Below are 24,087 nucleotides of genomic sequence, written 5' to 3' on the forward strand. Positions count from 1 at the left end.
CCACCGTACCGTTCACACGTACCTCCTCTCACTATTCAGTGTCTGCTGTGTGTAAAACCTGCTGGTTATTCACACATTAAAAACCGACAATATTGACATCAGTCGTGACAACTCCAAAGCCTCCGTGGCTCACCCAGCTAAACATCAAACACAGCAGGAGAGAGAAACGTGAACCAGAAACACACTGGGCTTTTTCACACCAGCCCATAGTTCCCTACACACCCCCTGAATTTCTAAATATGGCTTCCCATCCCCCCCCGCCCACCTCCCCTCGTGTAGGTGCATTTGTGCCAGAATGGGCTCTGCTGTATCTATTCACCACTGGGACAAAAAACCACAACAGCCCAGGCTTGCCAGGCTCAGTGAAAAGCCATTGTGTGGAAGCTGTGTTTTTGCAATTAGTGTCACTTCTGTGCATGTATTGGAAGTGACTGTCTGAGAGGAAGACACCCCTCCATGATCTGCAGATAAAACCTGAGACTATAGTAGAAAGGGTGGTACTCTCCAAAAAATCCGAGGTGCAATCACACCTACACTTTGTTTAATTTGGTCCAAATCATGCCAGGAGAAGATTCAGTGTTTCATTTTGCATCCTGTCTGTCCTGATCTGAGCAAGTAGAGCTTCCTGCACTTGTTGTATTCAGAAGTGCATACTGTCAGATTTGCAGTCTGTTTGCCCCCTATACAAACCTCCATTGAATTTTAGCTGGAGGTCAAATTATATCTTGTTCGACCCTTGTTCGAGGTAAAGTGGTGTATCAGCATTTTGATTTGTCTGAAGGACTTTGCGGCTGTGAAACAGAACCTTGACAGTCATATGTATACCAGTGTTATGGTTGTGTCCTGTTGAAACCAGCCAGATAAAGATAGTTGTAAAGGCCTTGTCATATTCTCATTTGCATGAAATTTATTTTAGTGTCTGACATCAGAAATCCATGCTGCACTTAACTCAGCTTGTTTTATTCATCTTCTCTGGTAGTCCGTCTAGCACTCCATAAAGAAATAATGTAATATGAGCGTCAGTCAAAACTCCTTTAAATCCATTATTTGTATTTAAAACAATCCACATATGTTCACATGGCTTTCAAATGGTTCCTTAAACTGCACTACAGAGATCTGCATTATGATGTCGCCACCACATGCAAACAGAAACAATAAGAGTACAAGTACAACAGCAAGATTATACTGTGTAGGTAATACTCGCACGCATTGTTGGAGTGTTGATGCTTCAACTGTAGATTGTGTGTTTTAGCTCTGTTGAACTGAACGATGAACTGTGAATGGATATTGATTTACTGTAGGAGAATGTATAATAGAGCACAGGGCACAGTCAGTAATACTGTACAGCCATGGTCTCGGCTCCATCGCTTCAGTGTACTGCGATGGATATACTGTACAGTATGGCCTCAATTGCAGCACTTTATATAGGGCTGTAGCAGGCTTCTTGAAACACTGCCTCACATGCGTTTAATCCCAAGTGAGCTGCTCTATTTTTCTTCACGTCTTTTCATACCACCTGTGTTGAAGCTAGGAAAAAGAAGAATGGCACCATTAAGGGAGGAAATTAGCCAAGAAAGAAAAAAACTGATAAAAGTACAATCTGACATTTATAATTACCACCAGACTTACTCAACCAGGTGGAATCCTTTCATACACGTCCAGGTCACAGTGGTGAGCTGGACGGCAGCTTCAGCACAGCCTGGTCCAAGTTCTTCACCCGACAGCTGGACCAGCAACTTCAAACAACTGGCTTAAACCCAACCTAATGCTCCACTGCCCAGTGGTGCTGATAACAGTATGCACTGATAGTTAATTATGTCAGAGTTTTACTGTTTTTCAAAGTATTTTTTCATTTGCAAGTGTGTGCAAATATTGAGGAATTTATGATAAATGTCTCCAGCTATGCAACAACCATGCGTAAAGTGCCTTTAGAGGTCTTTATCAAAAGAGCTTCATGCCTGTTTCAGAAGAGGCTAATATCAATTCTTAAAATGCTTTGTGGTTATAGTCATCTCACAGGATTGATGGTCTCTATATGTTTTCAACCATCTACTTCATAACAATTTCCACTGAAGTGTTGTGTAAATTTTTGCCTGAGTCACGTTCCAGTTGCTTCATGTCTCTATCATTTCTCTGTTGCAGTTAAAGGTCCATATAGTATAAAGGTCTCTGTCCATGTGTAGTGTGATTATAGATCAGGTCTAGGTTCTATATTAATACTGTGAAAGTATCAAAGCCTCAGTCCACAGAGAAATGCACACAGCCTGTAGTCAGAAACTGAGCCTTAAAACCAGGAGTCATGGCTTCTGGAACTTTGTGATGTCACAACAAAGCAGTCACCAAGCCCCGCCCACCTGGACCCACCATCCAAACCTTGCAGGATTTGGTTTCTTTGAAGTGTTTTTGCTTGAAATCTGCTTTATTTTTATTGGATCACTCAGAAAACAGTCAGCCAATCAGAAGAGAGGCTCAGAGCCTCCTCTCTTCTGATTGGCTCACCGACCTGTTGTTACTAGAGCTCCAGAGAGAAGCCTGATAGAGGAGATTTAAAACTACACTGAGATGGCTTTTGTTTTCTTAAAACAACAAATATATCTTCTTATGGATCAACACTTCAAAATAAAATACAGAAGAAGAAGAAAATATGGAGCTTTAAAATGTCTTCAGCAGCTACATTTCTGATATTGTTGAACTTGTTTTGCAACAATTTTTTTGTGTTTTAAAACTATACATGTATTTACATACTGTAATCATCCATACATATACAGATCCTTTGTGTCTGTACTTAAATTGTTTTGAAGTAAAAGAAAAACTTCAACTCTAAAATATAAACTCACATGAAATTGCAGCAATTATTCATCCTTTTCTATTTTTCATAAGAGGGTAAAATTGTTTTTGGACACGTTTGTTTAAACAGTTTCAGCTTCAGGCTTGTTGAGGGCCGTTTCCCATGCCACTGTTTGATTGACATCGGAAAGCCGGTGTTGCTAGGAGACATGCTGTCAATTTTTGTAGTGAGCGACTGACTGGAGCACCTCATAGCCAGAGAACGAAAACCATGGTATTTCTTTTCCTTCTTTACAGAGTTAGAAAAGTTGATGTGAAAAAAAAGAAAAAAGAAAGAAAAACTCATATGAACCCTTTTCCATTTTGGACACTCGGCTTTCGTCCTGTGTCACCTTCAGGCCAAAACATCAGAAGATACCTCATTATCTGTGCATGACAAAGTAGCTGCTGCATGACTGTTCTCTGATTTCAAATTTTCAAACTTTATAAAAGAATGACACCATTAATAAGATCTACTAATCCATTATATTCTTTAACTGTTGCTGCTTCCTAATTATTGCTCACGGTTGCAAATGTCTAACATTTTTGTTTATGTGTTGAATCTTGAGAATCCTCTCTGCTGCTCTGGCTGGCTGCCATGTTCGTATTGACCGTGGCCTCTTCTTGTGTCTCTGGAAGGGCGGCGAGTTATCCAGCTCCTCAGGGCAGCATTAGGGTTGGCATACAACATGTGCCGTGAGATACACATGTTGCTTTGAAATAGCTCACAGTGGTCGTGTTTCTTTAGGTTCCCGGTACGTTATGCAGTGCGTTATAAAAAGATTTGGCTGTGAATTAAATACCAGACCATTCTGTTCCACACTGCAGTGTTTTCATATGGAGCAACAGCTTTTTCCTCTCTTTGTTTTCTGTGCCTGAGCATCAAGTTGACCCATGACCTCAGTTAACGCTCATCTTCTCCGCTCTCAGGAGATTCATCACATATCAGCATTTCCTCTGAAGCTGCTGATCTTTTTTTCTTTTTATGTCATCACGTTTCCTTTGAGTCTTGTGTTATTGCTCTGCATGTGAGGCCTTGCAAAGACTCCAACACATGTACCAACACACAAGCAAACAGTGCTTTTACATTCTGTTAATCATCAGAAACACGTCTATTAAATAAAGTATTTTACTCTGAGCAATATCACCTCAACCTCTCAAATGTGTAATATCAAGCTGAATAATAGGAGCAGCAATATTATGAAAAATGCAAATTGCCTTATTCATAACTCCCTGTGCTCTGTGTTTCAGCTTTGAGCCTCCTGGTTTTTTATGTGCTGGGATGTCCTGTGACATGCAGGCTGTTTTCCAACCTATGGTTAGTCACATCACTACTCCCACTACACCTACACTACATGCTGCCGTTAATAGACTCATAGGGTTTTTTCTTTTCTTTTTCTTTTGTAGTGTCTTTTTGCATCTGGGTGAGAATTGTCATGCATTAACAATTCAGCTATTTATACCCATAAGAAACACTCAATGGCTTTGCACCGTTAAAAAATGGCGTAAACCACGGCACATGTTGTTGCAGTGCGCTGTTTAATAAGCGCCATAAATTTCAGTTTGTTCTTTTATCTTTAAGTTTCAGTTTCAGTTTGGAAAGGTTTTGGCACCAAAATACTTTTTTTGTCCAGGAGAGCTTTAACACTCAGGTGTAAATAGCCACATTTGCTATTCACCCTGGGTGCAAATAGCATCTGCCTGTTTTTTCAGTGGTGTTGATGCCGTTTGAACGTGAAATTTGCTTCTGCGTATCAGCATTTTGCTCGATTGGAACAAAGCTGAGCATAGATGGGTTTAGTTAACAAATTAGATAAATGAGATAATGAAGTGTACCTCGAAAAAAATAATCTTAGAGAGAATGAACTTCGTGCAAACAGCTGTTACAACTGATTCTTCTCAGCCAAGTCATCATGTGTTTTCTCTTGTCGCTCCACTCTTTTGTTTTAGAATCAAACATCTGATGTTTAATCTACAGTCAAACCTTCATTCAGAACTAAATGCAATGTGGCTGACGCTGTTTTGAAGCAACGCATTGTTCCATTATCTGATCCATTACAGATCAACGAGGACCTGGAAGGAGAGCTTCGGTTTGCATCAGCAGCAGGTCCCTTCTCTGTGCCTGTCAAATGCACCATAAAGAAATGTGATGTGAGTAGTGTGCAGTCGCCAACCTGGAGACAACTACTGGACATTATAAATGACTCTGTAATTGTCTCATAGCGTTCTGTCTGTCTTGAAAGGACATTTTTTTCTTGCTGTACAGGAATACCTGTTAATGTAAGATGGATTTTGTTGGCAAATATAGTTGCCAAGTAGGAACAATGATTATTGAAAAACAGCACTGACTGCCTATCTATCCCAATATAACAGTCTAATTATACTCTGTGTCTTATTTAATCAATTCACGTATATGTATTAATGTATGTAAAACTATGTACCGAAGCTGGCAGCTTATTACTGCGTATGATAATTACTGCATGTGAATATATCGTCTCTCTAGCTGGAGGTTGACAGCCAGTTAATCAACTTCGGTTCGCACGTGGTGGGCCAGACTATTTCACGGACTTTCACCTTGACCAACAAGGGTGCGCTGGCCACACTCTTCAGCCTGGACACCTCCACACGTCTCAGTCCAGAAGCCGTCCGTGTCCAGCTGCCATCTCAGGACTCTGCCCACACGTGCCAGGTCAGACTTTCAATAGCGTGTTGGAGTGAATTTCATTGCAGCTACAGCTGAGTTAGAGACCAGGGTGACTGGAGTGTGTAGTCGGTCAACATTACCAGGTCTAAAGACAGTCATATGAATAAACTCTCATGTGTAAAAGCTAAATAATGCCAATGTGTATTTGGCTGACAGGAGACAAGCAGTCAAAACACAACATCTGACAGTCGAAAGAGCTCTGCATCCGCGTCCACCGGAGGAATCCAACCAAAGCAAGAAGAGAGTCAGGAGCTTTCTGAGGCGTCGCAGCAAGAGAAACCACACGAAGGTATCTTACATATTAAGAACCAGTTTATACCGTGAACTAGAGTCCTGCATGGACCCAAGAATGAAACCTGAACTTGTACTTGCACATTTAAGCCCCAGCCCTTCTGAACCTGACCGATACTGCTAAATCTGGGACTGTCTCTACATTCTTTTCCCCCTTGTCCAAGTACCAAGCACCCGTCCTAAAACAACCTTGTGCCTTACAAAATATGTTTGAAGCTGATATTTTTCACCCATATATATATATATATATATATATATATATTTTTTTTTTTTTTTTTTTAGTAATAATAGTCTTTTTGTAATCAGCAGTATGTTGTATATTGTATGTTCATCAATCCACCACTTTGGTTGAAATGGAAATGTCTCAACAACTACTGGATGGATTTCCATGAATTTTTCATACAGACATTCATGTTCCCATCAGGATGAATCCTTATATATTATCACACATACATCCATATATTTGGTGATCTGAAAGCTGTTCCTTTACTGTTATCATAAGGTCAACATTTTAATTTGTTTAATAGGTTGGTTTATAACCAAACACATACAAAACTATCGATGTGTCCATCAACCTCAGCTGTACTTTGTGTTTAGTGCTAAAATGCTAAACTAAGACGAACACTGATGCCCACTAAACATCAGCTAGTTAGCATTGTCATTATGACCATGTTAGCATGTTGACATTAGCATGTGGCTCAAAGGAATGCTCAGCCCCACAGAGCCACTAGCATAGCTGTAAACTGATAATCTTGTTTTATAATATTTTGTATTGAAAAAACAAACAACATTAGATCTATTTGAAAATGATTTATATGCAACAGTGACAGAGTAACTGTGTGATTTTCCTCATCTTTCTATTCCTGTTAGGACATTTGGTTCTTATAATAAGAAAAGCAAAAGAACACACACACACACACACACACACACACACACACACACACACACACATTAAGCAGAGGGTTCACCTTGCTCTCACAGCTGGTGCCAAGGAGGCTTCTTCTCTTTTATGTTCTCTCAGATCTGAAGTCTCATCGCTGCACTCAGCACTTTCCTCCACTGATGCTTTGATAAGCTGTTCAGTCTTTTACTTCTGCTCTGCTAGTTTTGGGAAAAAACTGTGTTGAAGTGGCTCTTTCTATTTTCTTTTTTTCACCTGCCATTGTGAAGAGAGGTTGTTCTTGGCCAACCGGCTGCTGATGTTACATTTTGGACTGAAGCTTTGTTTTTTACATCACACACGTCACATCAGATTTAGTGTTGAGATTCTTGCTTTTAGTGGTACTTTATTTATTTACACCTGTCAGGATTCTCATGACGTCTGCTCATCCCTCTCTCATATTTAAGAACTATGTGAAGTGCATGCTCTCTCTGCCAACAGGAAAAAGTTTACCTATTACGGTATGATAGTACTGACGATGGTGACGCTGCCACCATCCGGTTGAATTTTTTTGTGTGTCGATGTGTGACAGTGTCAGAGGCTTCAGCTGCCGCTCCAGAGGCCGTCCCTGAGGCTTGTGTGTCCACCGATGCAGAGGCCCAGGAAGACGAGAGCCCCCCCGACACCAATGACTTCAGTCTAGGAAATGTAAGTAGTAGTAGTATGAAAGGTAAATAGATCGAGCACCAGGTGAGCGCCGTCATCTTGACATCAATATCTAGTTCAGACGTTTTTAGTCCTCAGAGGATGAATCCTATTTCACTTAGATCATTTCCTCAAACACCAACAGCAGGTCAAAAGATCAGGTTTGTGTTTGGTGCTAATTAGCATGCTAAACTAAGATGGTGAACATAATAAACATTATAGCTCCTTAACAACAGCATGTTAAGTGCTTAGCACTTAGCTCATAGCAGTGCAGTGCCAAGGCACATCCTCACAGAGCTGCTAGCGTAGCTGTAGCCTGTCAGTCGTGTTGAGATACACGTGGACTAAACTAACTTTAGATCAAATATCATACACATTATGTATCTGTTTATCATTGAGATATATTTGCTCAGGATCTTCTGCAGCTGTTGGTATGAACATTGTCATATATGAAGATATTGAACTCAACGAACTGCTTCTGATGGATCTGACCAGGTGTGATTGGACGACCAGAGAGACACCTGCTCTGTCTCCGATGAGCCAATCCCCTCTGTCTGTGGAAGACTCTGTTGTTTTAGCGCTGATGCTGTTTGTGCCTCGTGGCCCATGTGAAGTTCTGGAGTAGTTCAGGGTACATTACATCTCTCTGGCAGGGAGCTAATGGTGCATCGCCTCTCCCTCTGTGCTTGTTTTGGGTGTGTGTACCGCGTGTGCCCGCATGCCAACGGCTCGATCATTGTCATCTCGACTGATACTTTCACAATTTATGGTTGAAGGCTGATGTCTTAAATGGTGGATTATCCATCAAGCTATCGTGGTTCCACAGCACTGAGGCAGATGCTCTCTCTAGTTCGTTATTATTGCTCTCACAAGCTTGATGCTCTGTAGCAGAGCAGACGACCCACGCCACCTTTCACTGTCATTTTACTGTCATTTAAAGTTGCTCATCTGAGAGAATTCAGCTTCCTGTATATGGTCAGAAATGGTTTTGTGCCATGAAGTAAAACAGTTCAACTAAACTCTGTCCTGTGGGCATTAATTCACCATCAGAATTCAAGCAGAGAAAGCTCATAAAGCTCAGCGAAAATCTGTAGAGGTCATAGTCTGAGCTTACATTTCCACTGGGCTCATCTGATGTTCATTACCAAGCTTAACTGGTTGTTTAACATTGTCTTCTAGAATGATTGTAGAATCTTTCTCAGAGACACTGAGCTGTAAAATAAAATATTTTAGAACCAAATGTTTGCCTGTTCTGTTTGATGTACCCCTCCCTCAGGTTACAGAGGGGGAGATCGGACCCTTTGACAGCATCAAACTGGAGGTTGTTTTCACTCCAACTGTTCCAGGAGAGGCCACACTAGACTTCCACATCAAGTTCTCCGACCCATCCAACAAACCAGTAAGACTCAACATGTTCATTGTCTTGTGAATGTCACAGATAGAAAAGCAAGATTTTTTGTTCATATCAGTGTTATTTTATGTAAATCATTTGCAATTGAAGACTCGTTGTTTCACACAGATACCCATCCAGGTGAGGGGCACTGCCGTCAGCATCCCTGTGTGGGTGGTTCAGCCCAGCATTGATCTGAAGATCTGCATGTTTGACCGCCTCTATCAAGACAGCATCATGGTGCAGAGCAGGTGTGTTCCAGAGCGTCTGCAAAAAGCGCTGAAAAATCTGTTTATGCATGTTGCACAGGTTGTAATGAAAACCCAAGAGAACGACCTAAAGGTTCTTAGTGAGTCCACAAAACAAAACACAGTATTTACTGTAAAATACTACGTGTTCATGAAGTAAAACAAAAATCCCTGCAGCACACTTATAAACTCACTCATTCTAAACAAATTCACCAAATAAGACATGAATTATTTTCTCATAAAAACAACTCAACTCAACTTTATTTATATAGCACCTTTCATACAAACACGCAGTTAAAATGGCTTCATGTAGCAAGACAAAACAATAAAAAGTTAAAAACAAATTTGAAAAAATCAGTAAAACACAATAACATAAAGTAAACACAAGGGATGAAAAATAAATATGAAACCAATGGTTAAAAAACAAAGACTGAATCTATTATATTGCTCTAAATGAAAAGTCAGATTAAAGAGATAGGTTGGTAAGATGTTATTTAATACCACACTGGTGTCATATAAGTAACCATCTGCAACATTACAGACAACATTGGTACATGGACAAAGTAGAGCGCTAAGAAACTGTACAAAATCTTATTTGAACTGCATTAGTTTTCAGATCGATGTGCCTGAACTACTGCTAATTTAAAACATCAGGCACCTGTAGTGTTAAAGGCCAGCTGGCCTGGAACATGAGCTCTCTGCGTGTCCCTTTATTTTACGGGTCCCTTAGTTTCCTATTTCCTAAAAATTAATTAAAAAGTCTTTGTTAGTTTTGGGAAGTTTCTTGGACAAGAGTCAGTAATTTGGTGCTAATTATAAAGAAATTGGAATTTGCCCGCTTGGTGTGAGTGCTGCCTCATTTGAGTTTGTAAGAGTGAACCAGAGTTTTATAAGTGGCTGTTTAAAAGCAAACTTCATATTTTTCATCTTCAGCTGCATGTAAACTTTGTACCGAAGAAATTATATAATTATATAATTGTTAATTTCAAGGAAATTATTCGGAAACTAAGGCACCCATAAATTAAACTTCTATCTTTGTAATCAGTTTCAGTATTGATGTCGGTTAGGGCTGAACTCTGTTTTCATGTACAGTTTGAGCAGATGGTGCCACAACCACACACAGAAATACAAGTTCTTCCCAAAGGAACAGCACAGTATTCACCAGCTTCTCACTTCAGGACGAGTTGTAGTTTTTTTACTGGACAGTTTACGTAAGTGAGACTAAATGTTCGCAACCACAGGTTCACACAGAGCTCTCTAACATCGTCAGTCTCCAGGTAAAATCACTTTGGACACAGGCAGTTGGTGCACAGGACGCCATATATTGTACGGCGCCGGGGAAATCAAATGCTAGACCAAAGTTTCCATAGGACACTTAACCCTCCGGCACCAAAACTGTGCAACTGCAAATTCAGCTACATAGGAAAGTTGGGTTTATTTGCATGCCAGTAAACAGTGTCATTATGATAATCACCACTTTAATATACTGTACGGCTTGTCAAGGCAACATGGGGCAAATGATGGCCTTTCAAAATGATAAAAAGGCTGCTGTATTACTGGAGGAAGCATTTTGTCAAAAAAAACATGTATAATGTGGTAAACTGTCTGGAAAGTCAGGACTGCATCGCATATCCCAAAAGAATGAATTGCTTCAGCAAAGGGAAACAGCATTCACCAATCCAAGCTAATGAGAAATGACTGTGGACTGTCAGCTACCAAGTGTTGAACTGAAACATGTCAGGAGAAAGTTTTATTTGTTATTTACCTAATTTATTTGCACTCATCTGATTTCAGCTCAGTGTGAGAGTCTTAACGGTGGTGTTTCTCTGCTCTGCTTTCTGTTTCACTGCCCAACCCCACCCCCACACACACACGCACACACACACTCACACACACTCACAGAGCACAGCAGAGACAGGTTGACAACTCGTTACGTTAAGTGCAATAAAAGCTTTCCAACATGTCTTATAAATCCCTCTAAAAACCAAAGACGGACAGACGTCAACCCCAGACGTCTTTCATACGGACGCAATCTGATGACAGTGACGAGGATGCTAACGGCTGTGTCGCTGATAGCAGGGAAGCTAGTCCTGAGAGCTCGAGCAGCTACAAAGAGAAGCCAACACCAGTACAGTCATGTTGAATAGTGTTTAATACACACCTGGTAGACAGGTGTGTAGGAGACTGAAGTCATGCAGACAAGAAGGTCGTGAACTCCCACACAGTGTCAGCACTTCTCAGAGGCACTGACAAAACAGTGTGAAAAAACATCTTTATACTCATTCTGTCACAGACTGTAACAATAACAAAAAGATAGATGAAATCAAAAATACCTGAAATGATTAAATAAATTCTAGATCTTAAAAATACAAAAAAAAACCTGAAATTTGAAGCTCTGAAATCTTGATTAAAGCATTAGTTTAGTTTTATTAATCATAACAAACTATCTCAGAGTGTTTACATTCAAGAGGCTGTATAAAACCCCTGCAGAAATGAGTGGTGCCGGTCATACTTAATCATTTTATTTGTTGTCATCCAACGTCCTTGGAGTAGAGTTTGGAAAGTAGCATGGACTGCTGACGTGGCACGCTGGCTTATCTGCTGAATGCAATACTAAAACCCCCTTACATACTCAGTCTCTGCCAAAGCAGGCATTTTCACAGAAAAACGGCTCATGGAAATCCCTTAAAATTGACAAGGCCAGCTTACTTTTCAGCCAGCCCAACATAAAACTCTCCGCCTAACTACGCTCACGACTGAGCGCCGTATTGAGATGTTCAACAAATGTGCGGACGTGACATAATGGAGATGTATTAGCTGATAAATGCTCCTAAACAGAGGATGATGGAAGGGAGCAGGCGGTAAGCTCACATCCCCACAATGCTCCCTGGCCCACACAATAGCACGGGACAACAGTAAATCCTTTTTGATTATGGATGTGATACATTATGATGCACAGAGGAGATTAAGACTAACATTAACAGGCGTGTGGTCCACCACCTAGCCAGTCATTGTGTCACATCACGCGGGGGGGAGGGAGTGCATGTGTGGGGGTGGGGTATTTGTGACAAGTGCCATCTGGTGCGCTGGCAAACCAGCACATGTGACAACATGACGATGACAGCATCAGTGTGAACAGCAGCTTTGAAGTTTGAAACCAGCAAACTATGCAATATGTCACTCTGCCTCCAAGACAGTAATTTGAACACAAAATAACTTGGCAGGCTTTTTGGGGAAACAATAAGAGAGCTGCTGCTTTCATCATACGATTTGTCACTTTTCCCTTTGAGTAGATGAGTAGATATCCCACAAGTCCTCCGGAGTTTGTGACAGATTCTTAAAGAGAACAGTACACGCATAATTGAATATGTCTCTCTTGTCTGTGAGCCAGTGATTTGAATATCACTCCGACTAATTGAAAGAATTTTTAGGAGGCTTTAAAATGTGCAGTGTTTGACTTTTGCTTGTGAGCCAATGATTGAAATATTCTGAGCTCAGTTGGCAGTTTTTCTTTTTAGGAACAGTTTTTTTTTTTTTTTTTTTTTTTTTTTCAAACCCTCCTCCACTGGCACCTGCTGGGGAGATGAGCATCCCTGCCCAAACTCAGGCCACAAACAAACACAACCAGCCGGCTACACAAAGCATTCTGTCCTCGGTTTCCCTGTTTACTGCATTTCTAATATTCCCACCGCACCTTGTCAGAGTCCAACCTGTGTCCTCTGTTCTTTGGCTTGAGGAATAGAAACATTAGATGGTAAGAAAAGAAAAAAACTATTCTTCCAGCTGGTTTTTTATATTTTATTCAGTATAAAGCTGACAGTGCTGCATTGTGGGGATAGTTGCCTAGAACCCTTGCCATGAAGGCTTGGTATCCCGTGAGGCTTTTGAGTACATGTGGAGTAAGCAAGCGCAGCCACCTGGCCCTTTCAAGAAAGGGCAGAGGCACTGCTGTAGCTGTGGGCACTCACAGTCCAGAATAACTCAGGTATTCAGACTAAACACGGGCGATCTCTCTGCAACATGACCTGAAACTGTTTCACTCAACAATCACGTGTCACTATCGCTGTCAGCTTTTCAGGAATCTTACAGAAACAGTAAACGACTATGTTGTTTTTGCTGTTTCTCTCTCTCTCTAACACTATAATCATTGTCTGAGCTTCAGAAGACGCCAAAAAAATGGTTCACAGACCTTTTTTTTTTTTTTTTTCAAAATTATTCTCGAGCCTTTTGCCTTTATTGTGTGAAAAAAAACCTCTTGTATTTCCAAACATCAGGAGAGACAGGGCCATGACGCACAGAACACAGAGGTTCCCGAGTAAACTGCCTCAAACTAGGAAGGGGAATCACACCACGCTCACGTGCTGGAGAGTTATTTTATTGGAGACAAATGACAGAAACACAAAGGGTGTGCAGTCACAGTGTGGAAGCTGGTGCTAGCAGCAGCACATGGCGGAGTGAGAGATGTGGGTGAATGTTGTAGGCTGTAAAAATAGCACTTTAAACCAAACCCAAGGAAAATACCAAGTTTCCCAAGTCATGTCTTTTCATACAGTTTTCAGTGTCTTTTAAAGATGAAACTCCAGTGTTTCACCTCGTTAACGTCCATATGATGTTTTTATATATAATATAAGATGATGAGTGAAATAATCATTTAACACCATGACTTAGTGTTTCCACCTTGAACACTGCGTCACAAACCTAAGGAACCAATCCTGTCAACTAGCAGGGGCGGAGCTAAATAAACCTTAAAATCTTGTCAGTACAGAGAGAGAGAGCTAGCATTAGCACAACTGCTAACACTGTGTCAGCCACTGCCAGTTACAAGCTAACAAACAACATAAACTTAATGCTAAATACATAATGCTAACTATTTTTTTCCCCCACTTTTCATGTGTGAAAACACGTTAAACTAAAGATGAATCACAGCTGAGGATTGTTGCAGAGTTTAAAACATGTCTGGAGGAACTTTGACAGCCAGAGTTTGCACCCATGATCATTTATCTGCTGCTGCAATAACCTCCACTCTGTTGGGAGGGCTTCCCACAAGATTTTAAAACCTGACAGCAGTTATTTGTTCCTGTTCAGTCTCAGGAGCTTTAGAGAGAGAGTTCAGCCACTAATGTTGGACGACAAGACCCGACTCTCATTAAGCATTCTTCAACTTTAGGAACTTGAATTACAGAAATCAAATTGTTTCAACGTGTAAATCTGTGACCAAATTAAACAAAAAAAAAACAAAAGATAATGTGAAGGTTAACTTTATAATGAGTATCAGTGCGTTCTTTATCCCAAGCGAGCGAATTAAGTGAATTGCCATGAACTCACCTTTAAACGATTAAACGTTACTTCAGAAATAAACTGGTCACAGGCAAAAAAAAAAAAAAAAGACAAGATCAGCTAAATGCCCCTGTTAATTAAAATGCCTAATTACCCTAAATGATTATGTATCCATGAATATTCCTCCAAGAGTGATTTGAAGGTTATCATTTGGCTGGAATAAAGATAGCACTTAATATCTCACGAGTGTCCCTGAGAGTCCTTGCCTCGGGGAAACAACCATCTGTTTGACCTCGCTCAGAGCGGGTCATTTCATTTGAGAGTCCTCCGAAGTCTGTTTGGCCACAACCCGCTCGTCACTCACCTTTGTGTCTTTGGAAATGAAAGCAGCTACAAAATGTTACGAGCACACCACAGTGTGTTCGTGCTGTCATTGTTTCATAGAGGTGTGTGAGTGTGGGTTGTTGTTGGATGTGACGGAGAATTCCCAAGGTGAGGAGCCATTTATATCACAAACCTCAGCTATAACTGGCTTGTAGCCACAGGCGCAACCATCTGTTGGAGCTCCCTGGAAAATGGGTCACCTGAATGATATGGACTCGGGGTACATCACTCCATACGAGGCAATTTCTGTAGGTGTCAGTCAAACGGACAGCTTTTCTCTGTCCTTGCCGAGTCCTCGAGGGATAAGAGGTTTGCCCTGTGATGTCCACTGGACATTCTGCCGCCTGAAAAACTGCACCTCAAAGTGTCAATGACCTATGATATATTTTAGTTTTTCTCTTGTATCAATGAGCTAAAAGGGAAAGGATTTTGCCTGAGGACCCCAAAAACTGTAGGTCAACAAATTATCCTCGCAAGGAAAAGCATTGCACGGGAAGCTCGTGTGAAGAATCCTCAATCTGATCGGCTCAGCTCAGTATCCAACAACACTGGCAGGGAGAAGGTTAACCTTTATAATGAAGCAGAAACCGTTTAACTATTATCTTTCTATAACATTAAACATGCTGTAGCTTCCATGAGCAGGCATCATGGAAATAAAATAACTTATTAATGTTATTGGTGCCTCAAATATGTTGTTACTAATAAGAGTTTTGATGATATGAACAGGTCAATAAATTTGGATTGTAAATAGGGGGTGTGTTATTTTAACATGCATGCATAATAATTCTGCTTTAATCACTAGTAAAACAAAGTGTCTAAAAAGTTTAATGCGAAGTAAAGCGAGTAAAGCTGCAGCAATTAATGAGTTAGGAAAAACTGCGAGACGTTTGATCACTTCTCATCCTGTGTGTGCGACAGAGCCAGCACGGCCTTGAAGGTGACTTTTGAGGTGTGCCCGGAAATGAGGAAACACATGGAGATCTTACCGAAGACCGGCTTCATCCAGGCCCAGTCCAGGTTTAATGCCCAACTGAAGTTCCTGCCGAGGTGAGGAAGGACACGCAGAGGGTGCAATTATAATGGAACCACTGGAGCGTTCATAATCTTATTTTGGACTGTAAGCTTGTTAAGATTCTATCAACCTTCTCTGATCGGCAATCTGTGTCACTCCAAAGGAGACTTGTGTGTTGAGCCAGGCTTGCGGTGGTTTGACTTCCCATCCATCCTCGCACAGTTAAATAATACACTATTACACAAAGTCCAGCTTTAAAGGATCATTCTGGTTTATTACAACTTGGAGCTTGATGATTTCTGTCAGTGGTAAAAACGGTGTATTGTACGTATCTATATGCAAATATAATATCGTCACCTACCTAAAATAATGGCCTAAGTCATGTTTTGACAAAAATGTTTTTTTTGCCTAAATCACCCCCTCATGATGCTGGCCACCTCTGGTAAAATCGCCTGAATCCTCAGTTGAGGGGAACATGCAATTCTACCCCCGGTTGTATAATGGCCTATGTCAAAAGTGTGACTCTTTTGTTGAGTTTTTTGTGTTTCCTGAAAAACCTGAAAAAATGACTTAGGCCATTATTTTAAGAGGGTGTCGATATACAAGTATGCACACGCTATACATTAGCTTGGGACATATGTACATCGTCTCAGTTCATATACGTGCTTGTGTACATATACACCCAAGTACACATGCATGCACATATATACTGTATATATAACTAAATGCCAACAATTAGCAATAATCACCCCTCATTTATAGTGAGTGATCATCCCCTTGTGATCAACCTCGAGATAAAGGAGATGGAACGAACTGAAGCCGTTGTCTTATTATAGGTGTTAAATAAGTTGTATACACAAATCTTAAGTGACTTTCCAAGGCTTGTCTGATATTCCTCCGGATGGTTTCCCACGAACAATAGTCACTTCACACACCAACAAATGTGTGTGCACAGAAAATGAGACAGGGTTTTTCTCTGAAGTAGCAGCAGCAACCTTCACATTAGCTAAAGGGCTAACTTAAGAGACGAGCATCTAACTGTGCAATTTTTAATGAGAAACAAAGGAGAGTATCAGCTTGATAAATCTGAAATAACTAGTGTGCTACAATGCTGATATGATGGAGTCTTGCAGAATGTATAGTCAGCCAGCAGGTAGAAAAGAGTTGCTCCAACACACCTGCACTCTGAGCACTGGGGCGCAAAGGCTTCTCATAATGGTTTCTAATGACTTTGAAGGACATGGTAATTCTTTCTATGATTATATGGGCTCTATATTTAGATGGAGAGGCAGGAGTTGAACTGCGGTTTGAATGCCAGGAGAGCGGACCGGGGTGGACCCCCAGGGCAGATATGAGAGGCGTGCAGTATGTAAAAACCCAGCGTGGGCGCTAGCATTCCTCTCCCCACCCCATCCTGCACAGTTCAGCAGTATTGATAGCTGAGGAGATATTGATGGAAGGGAAATAAACAAACAAACAAACAGAAACAGAAACAACATTTTTCTTTGCACATGACAAAAGTTAGGGGCACGCACTGGTCATCGTTCAGTGAGGGGCCAGGAGGGGAAAGTGGGAAAATGTCAGTAATCTGCCTTAGTGAATCGGAAGAGGTTTTAATGCGAGGATTAGAGCGCGGCATTACAGAGTTCACGAGCACCGACACAGCTACAGCTACCACCCCCTCCCTCCTCCCTCCTCCCTCTGTATCACACTTTCTCTCTCTGTCCTCTCCCACTCTCTCACACATTACTTCTCTTTTTCTTGGCCTCTCACCTCTTTGCTTAACTCTGCCTTTCCTTCTCTCTCTCTGGTTTCCTCGGTCTCCACAGTCCTCCATCCTGGCGCTCCTTCACTTCCCCTCTAACTAGATCCACTCTGCCTCTCTCTGTTATTCTCAAACTCCTGTCCTCGCTCTACGCATCCACCGTCCGCCACTGCTTATATGCTGGCCCTGATTCTGCTTACGTAACCTAAGACACCAGACCCAGTTTCCTGTGCTCTCGTTTACAACACTCTTGTTCTTAAAGGATAATTCCAGTTTATTACAACTTGGATCTTATTTTGAAGGTTTGGCCGTCAGTTCTGTCAGTTACGTTCACATTGAACTCAACGAGTTAATTGCTGAGATATGGGAACGGCATGATATCAATTCACTTCAATATTCAGTCTATTTTTAGGAGAAATTGTTGTTTTACTCTAATTAATCAGTTTTGTTATATCTGTACCACAACACAGAACCTGTACAGCTACGATGATCTCGTCCATTCACGTCATGTCATTCATCACAGGAATGTGTGAACACCTTTAAATTGCATCATTAACATTAACCCTGTTCTTTATCTCAGTGGAGAACAAAGGGTATCCTTATTCTATCAGATATATGGGATGTTAGAATGATAATAACAAGAAGGCCAGTCTCTAAATTATACGACTGTGATTTTGCCAACAAAGACACTAACCCAGATTTCCAGCTCCTGAAAATGTACTGAACTCCCAGAAATTGCTCTTCCTATGAAACCGAATCTTCTCGACTTTGCGATTTCTGTTTGATTTTCTTTATTGGTGCCTCATCCCTCTTCTAGAGGTTCTTCTTCTCCAGCATCTGTCCCATTTACTGAACATGGAAACACCCTGTCGCCCTGAAATTATCAACCAGTCCTCCAACCAGAGCAACCGCACAGGTGCGACTCCTGAAATAGCACCTCCAAGGCAGCAGGCGTACCGAACCTTCGTCGCCATGGTTATTATAATAACGGTCATAGCTTGGTTAGGGTTCAGGAAAAGATCATGATTTTGGTTAAAAATAAGTACTTCCCCAACATTAGATGATCTTTGTTGCCATGGTTTGTTTTTCGCATGGGAATCGAACACCTATCCGTCCACCACCACCTCCTCCTGACGTGGATTTTAAACTACTTCACCGACACTTTTCCCCTTTGCTCCGGTTATCATTACTACGACCACTAGATGTCACCTAGCAACAAAACCTAACTGTGGGTCATAACGACCAGCTACACGGACGACCTGTGGGCTCGTTTTTTCACAGGAGGACGGTCTGTGTCGATTCTTGCTGAACTGGACTTCTGCCATGTTCCAGTATCTCAGCCACTGACCTGTAATAACCCCGGTTTGTCCCTTTGGGTGAAAAAATAAAAGTAAATAGCAAATAGAAGGGATGATAAATCAAGCAGTGAAACACCATGCCATATCTGGCTGCCATCTTTGGTTGGATTAGGGAAACGAGTTGCAACTTGGGAAATGGGCAAAGAGTCATTTTTATTGTTCAGAAGTTGCAATATTTCTTCATCCAGATGGTTAGAAGAGTCTTTGATATATTTGAATTGAATACAGTTTTCAAACCAGTGATAAGTGTTGTTAAACAACTTTCTGCATTCTTTAAAAAAGACCTAAATGGAAAAGCAATGCTTCGATCTGTGACTTCAATGTTATGATGATGCCAAGACACAGACACAAACTGGGACCGGCTGAGTGCAATGTTATCGGAGCTAATAGAAATGATGCCATAGCAACGAAAATAAGACTGGAATCGTCCTTTTAAGATGCCCGGAGCCTCTAGAGAGAGTCCTCCACCCGCACCAGAAATCCATACAAATCATACACAAATCACACATGTCAGGAGGACGTGTTCCTTTGTGTGTCGTCTCCGTCATGGTCGGATCTCACCTCCCAATCTGTTGATTTTTTGGGAGGTTTGCTTTTGTGCTGTGCAGCATTGGTGTGTCATTTAAAATGGCACTGCCAACTCTTCGTAGCCCGAGCCTATGATTGAATTTCCAAATCCTCATTAGCAGCACTGCTCTCACTCAGTGTGTCATCCACACACACAATCACACACTGTAAAATCGCTATTCCGAAATGACTCATAGCGTTCATTCTTCACACAGGTGTTTGCTTCTTGCCTTCCCTCCTCAGGCTTTCGGGAGAGGGTGAGCACATTCTTGCTTCCTGCTCCGGAGGATTGCACTCAACCTGCCCACATCCTTCACCGTCTTTCCTTTGCTTCATCCCTCTCTGCCTGTCTTCCTCCACTTTTATTTGTCACATATCCGGCCCACACATTTCCCTCACACATCCACAGCATTGTTCCATACATCACATAATCCCCTCTGCAGTATCAAGGCCAGTGGTTCACTTGTGATCTTGTTCGGCTATAGACTAAAGCTGCTCAGTAACATTCAGAGGGACACTTAAAACCTGATAATCAGACTCAGTTACCCATTTTATTTCACTTCACTTCATTCAGCCTGACGTTGTGTTCATGTTACCCAGTTTCTAGGACGTGATATGATTTTGTTTTTATGCCTCCGCGCTGGCGACAGGCAGAGACGGAGGCTTTATGTTTTTGGTTTTATCCGTGCGTACGAACATATGTAAGTCGCGTTCATGTGAAGGCGATTAATCAGTAACAAAATTTGGAACAAACGTTAATTTGGATTCAAGAATGAACTGATTAGATTTTGATGGTCAAAGGTCACTGTGACCTCATAAAACACGTTTTTGTGTTTGTTTTTTTGGCCTCTTGAATGTGATATCGCGAGACCACCTTGAGGGAACTTCTTCAAATTTGGCACTAACATTAATTTGGACTGAACAATGAACTGATTAGAAGTTGGTGGTGAAAGGTCAAAGGCCAAGGTCACTGCGACCTCGCAAAACACGTTTTCAGCCGTCAACTAATTAGGACACAATTTAACTCAAATGTCGAGTGTGAAGCCGTAATTCTATTTTTTTTTTTTTTTTTATGATAATTGAGGAAATATGTCAGTTTAAGAGTTGTTACTTCTGTAAGTCAGACCAGACTTACTTTAATCATTGAACAAACACGAGACGTGTGTTGAAATTAGCATATGACCTACATAACCTAGCCATGTGACCCGGCTCACTTGGGCCTTGGTAAATCGTGGTAGTTTTAAAAACAATAAACCAGAGTTTAGTGAAACATTCTGCGTGTTTCTGATCTTAAAAAAGACTGGAGAAAAATGTGTTTTTATTTTTTTATTTTTTCTGTAAACCTATGGACGAGATCATTAGAATAGGATTGCTTGAATGAGTGGTTTTAGGTGTAATCTCTGCAGAGCGAGCAGTGTGTCCCAGCCCAGCAGTTCCAACTGATAAAAGGGAGATTACAAGGATGATTTACTCCAGATTACGCTGAACAGCTCCGCCAGTACCGTCACCGCTAGTTCTCCGCTCACACCAGTATCACAAACTTTAAAGATGCTGTGAGTCACAAGAGAACAAGCGAACGAAATGACCCGTTTGGTCGAACGTGATTTTGAAGATTTCTTACGTGACGTCGTCGACTGTAGTTTTTGTCCATCCATTTCCCCATAATGACAAATCCCTAAGCCTCTTAATCCGTTTTTTAATCCTTTTCATAATCACTTTTTTAATGGTGAAGTGAAATAGTGAAATTCAAGCTGGACTTCATATTGAAGAGGATGTATATATATGTATATACAGTATATATACATACATACATATACATATATTGCAGATGCCAGGTAAATATGTTTTTGGAGCCCTGCTCTCATGGATAAGGTGATTCCTCATAATTATCACTTCTTTGACTTCACATGATTATTAAGGATGGACATGTAGATAAAGTTTCTATAACTCCTGGTAAGATTATCTGGAGATACACACAACAGCTTTAAGTTAGAGCTACTATTTCATTTCAGTTATATTACTGTATGTCCGCTACTAATCTCAGAAGTATCATTAAAGACTGTGGTGGAGAATTACTTTTTCGATGAGACTGTGGATAATCTGGCAACGGGAGAAGAGGAGCACACACGAGTAAATCTGTGCAGGACAGTGACAAATCTGAAACCCCATCCATCCGCAAAATTCTCCTGAGCATATGGCCTGGCGACATCCCACCAGGCTTTTCCACTCTGCCCTGCCAAGCTAATTCAAGAGTGACTCTCCAGCAGCGATTCTATTAGCAGGCAGAACAAGAGTGCTTCCTTAAATACACCCTCTGCGCTCATTGGTTCAGCTGCAAAGGGAAACAAATACTTTTCTCTTTTTTTTTCGTCGTAAATGCAGAGGTTTAATTTTGACGTGTGAGGAAGTGACCTATCTACTGTAGCTTTGACTCAGTGAGGGTGAGACTACAGCAAGTCGCGTGCAAGAGATGAGGCCTGGAACCGAAAACTGTCCCCCCCGAACCTGAAGAGCTGACGGATTTGTCGAAGGCGAGGCTCTGCGGTTGTAGCGCTCTGAGAGAACGCGCTGACATCCGGAGAGCCTTAAAAACCACTGACATTTACAGTATTAGCTCTCAAGCCTTCAACCAGCATTAAGAGCGTGAAGAGGGAAAGACAGAGATGACAGATGATGGGAGGGAAACAGAGGAAGGAAAAGCAAAGGAGCAGCAGGGGAAAAAAAGAGAAAGTGGAGAGTTGGAGTTGGATCCGAGCCACAAAACCACGTTTGACATTTGACCACAGTTTGCATGATAATGAACATATGCACAGTGTGTATACAGTACATATGTTATCACGAGAGCAGCTCTTAACACTGGAGGATGCTGAGGGACTGGAGTTTTACATAAGCTTGTGCATGACTACTGGGCCTCTTTGAATCATACTTACGTCTCCCATCACCATGGCTACAACCTACAGTAGTGTGGAGGCGCGCTCTGCATCTCTCTCCTGCTTTCCCTGGCGAGCCGATCCTGCAGTCGTGGGTTAAAGTAAAGTAATGGGTCTTCAGGGTCTGCATCTTTATCTTTTCTTTTGACTGCTGCTTTCTGATATACTGAAAAAACCTCTCGTTGCAGACGCTCCTTATCCGAAGACACCAACACCTTTTTTGACAGAGACACTGGAGTCCTGGAGGTTCCAATGACAGTGCAAGTAGCAGGCCAGGTTTGTATTGTACTGTGCGCTGAATATACATTCGTAGTCATATTTTACAGTAAATCTCCCTGTGGTGCTGAAAACAGTGCATACTTACCAGGGCTTGTGTCCTACTTTATCCCTAACAGAAACAGAGCTACTGAAGGTTGTAACCCATTTTGCTGGTAACATGCTAAAATTATCTCCCACCTCCAAGGCCCAGTTACTCCACGGGCGTTAATAAGCCAAGCATAAAGGTTATTCCACATTGTTTTACTGAGAGTGTCCTCAGAGGCTCAGACTGGGTAGGCAGGGATTTACAGTATGTGACATTTTCTTATCTTATACTTATACAAAAGTTTCATATATTACATTTGGTTTTGCTGAGTGAAGGAAGCAGCATAGGCTGATGGCTGGCAAATATATGACAAGGATACACTCACATACAGAAGCTATGAACGTACGCACTGACTTGAATAGAGTTACTACGTCTCGGACACCCAGGTAACTTACAGCAGGAACACTTATACATCTCTGATGGCCGTTAAATTCGCCTTGTTAAATCATCAGGACAAAAAAATTGCAACTGCTTTAGAAGATGTCTTTAGTAAAAAGTCAAAGGATAAAAGCGGAAGTAGAAACACGGAAGACAAAATCTAATAAAAATCAAAATGAAATAATGAAATGCTAAAAGAGAGGAGATTGAGACCAGAAATAAAAGGGGGGTAATAGAAGGAACACAATCCAGAAAGTAAACATAGAATAAAAGGACACACCAATAAAACAACTTCAAATGTACGAATGAATAGAAAGATAAATGAATAAAATTCAATTAAAATCAGGCTTTTTAGAAACCTTGTAGTTTAAGCTGCATCTCAGATTAATTCACTTTTGCATTATGGGTTAATTTTAGATGAACACACTGGGTGTTGTAGTAATTAAATCAATGTGAAATGCAGAAACCAATGGAAAAGACAAGACCTCTCAAAAGAATTAAGTATCAGACACGCTTCAACTGTCCGTCACCGAACACCGACTCACTCCCTTGCAGTCACATCTCTGTCCTTCACTCCGCACCAGAGCTCTGCCAGACATGTTGATCGGGTTTTATGTATGTTCCTTCCTCCATGTCTTTTCTATGGCTGAATAATATCTGATCAAATCTTTCTTTAAGTTTCATCTCGGTACAATGTTTTATTAACAGTTGATCTTTAATCCTTCCTCGTACCGTTACTAGCACATAGTGTTACAGTATTACATCCATTATATTTGTTTGTGCAAGGTGCAACAAACCTTTGTACCTAAATATCATCCTTGTGGTCTGATCAGTTCAGAAAGAAAAGTTCTTACAGCAACTGAATTCCTTCAACTTGTCAGCAGCAGCCTTTATTAAAAAAACACTGAGCAGCTGCTTAAACATTCGTGTTGCATCGATGCCAGTACTCTTTCTCAGTAAATCTAAATCTGGTCTGTCTTCTCGCCATATTTTTCACCCACCCCCCAC

General features: G+C 41.2%; 1 protein-coding gene across 1 annotated transcript in view; it reads left to right on the forward strand.

Moving 5' to 3' along the window:
• Positions 1-24,087, forward strand: part of cfap74 (cilia and flagella associated protein 74) — a 49,771-nt gene that overhangs the window by 11,417 nt on the left and 14,267 nt on the right. Inside the window, 9 exon segments of the mRNA XM_087174407.1 lie at positions 4,078-4,144; positions 4,888-4,977; positions 5,330-5,515; positions 5,687-5,822; positions 7,318-7,409; positions 8,683-8,805; positions 8,926-9,047; positions 15,624-15,752; positions 22,526-22,613. Of these exon segments, the coding sequence (XP_087030533.1) occupies positions 4,078-4,144; positions 4,888-4,977; positions 5,330-5,515; positions 5,687-5,822; positions 7,318-7,409; positions 8,683-8,805; positions 8,926-9,047; positions 15,624-15,752; positions 22,526-22,613 (1,033 nt within the window).

This window comes from Seriola lalandi, unplaced genomic scaffold (assembly GCF_002814215.2).
Source record: "Seriola lalandi dorsalis isolate HSWRI2012SDOR001 ecotype SW California unplaced genomic scaffold, Sedor1 jcf7180002054347, whole genome shotgun sequence".
In the NCBI taxonomy this organism is placed as follows: Eukaryota; Metazoa; Chordata; class Actinopteri; order Carangiformes; family Carangidae; genus Seriola; species Seriola lalandi.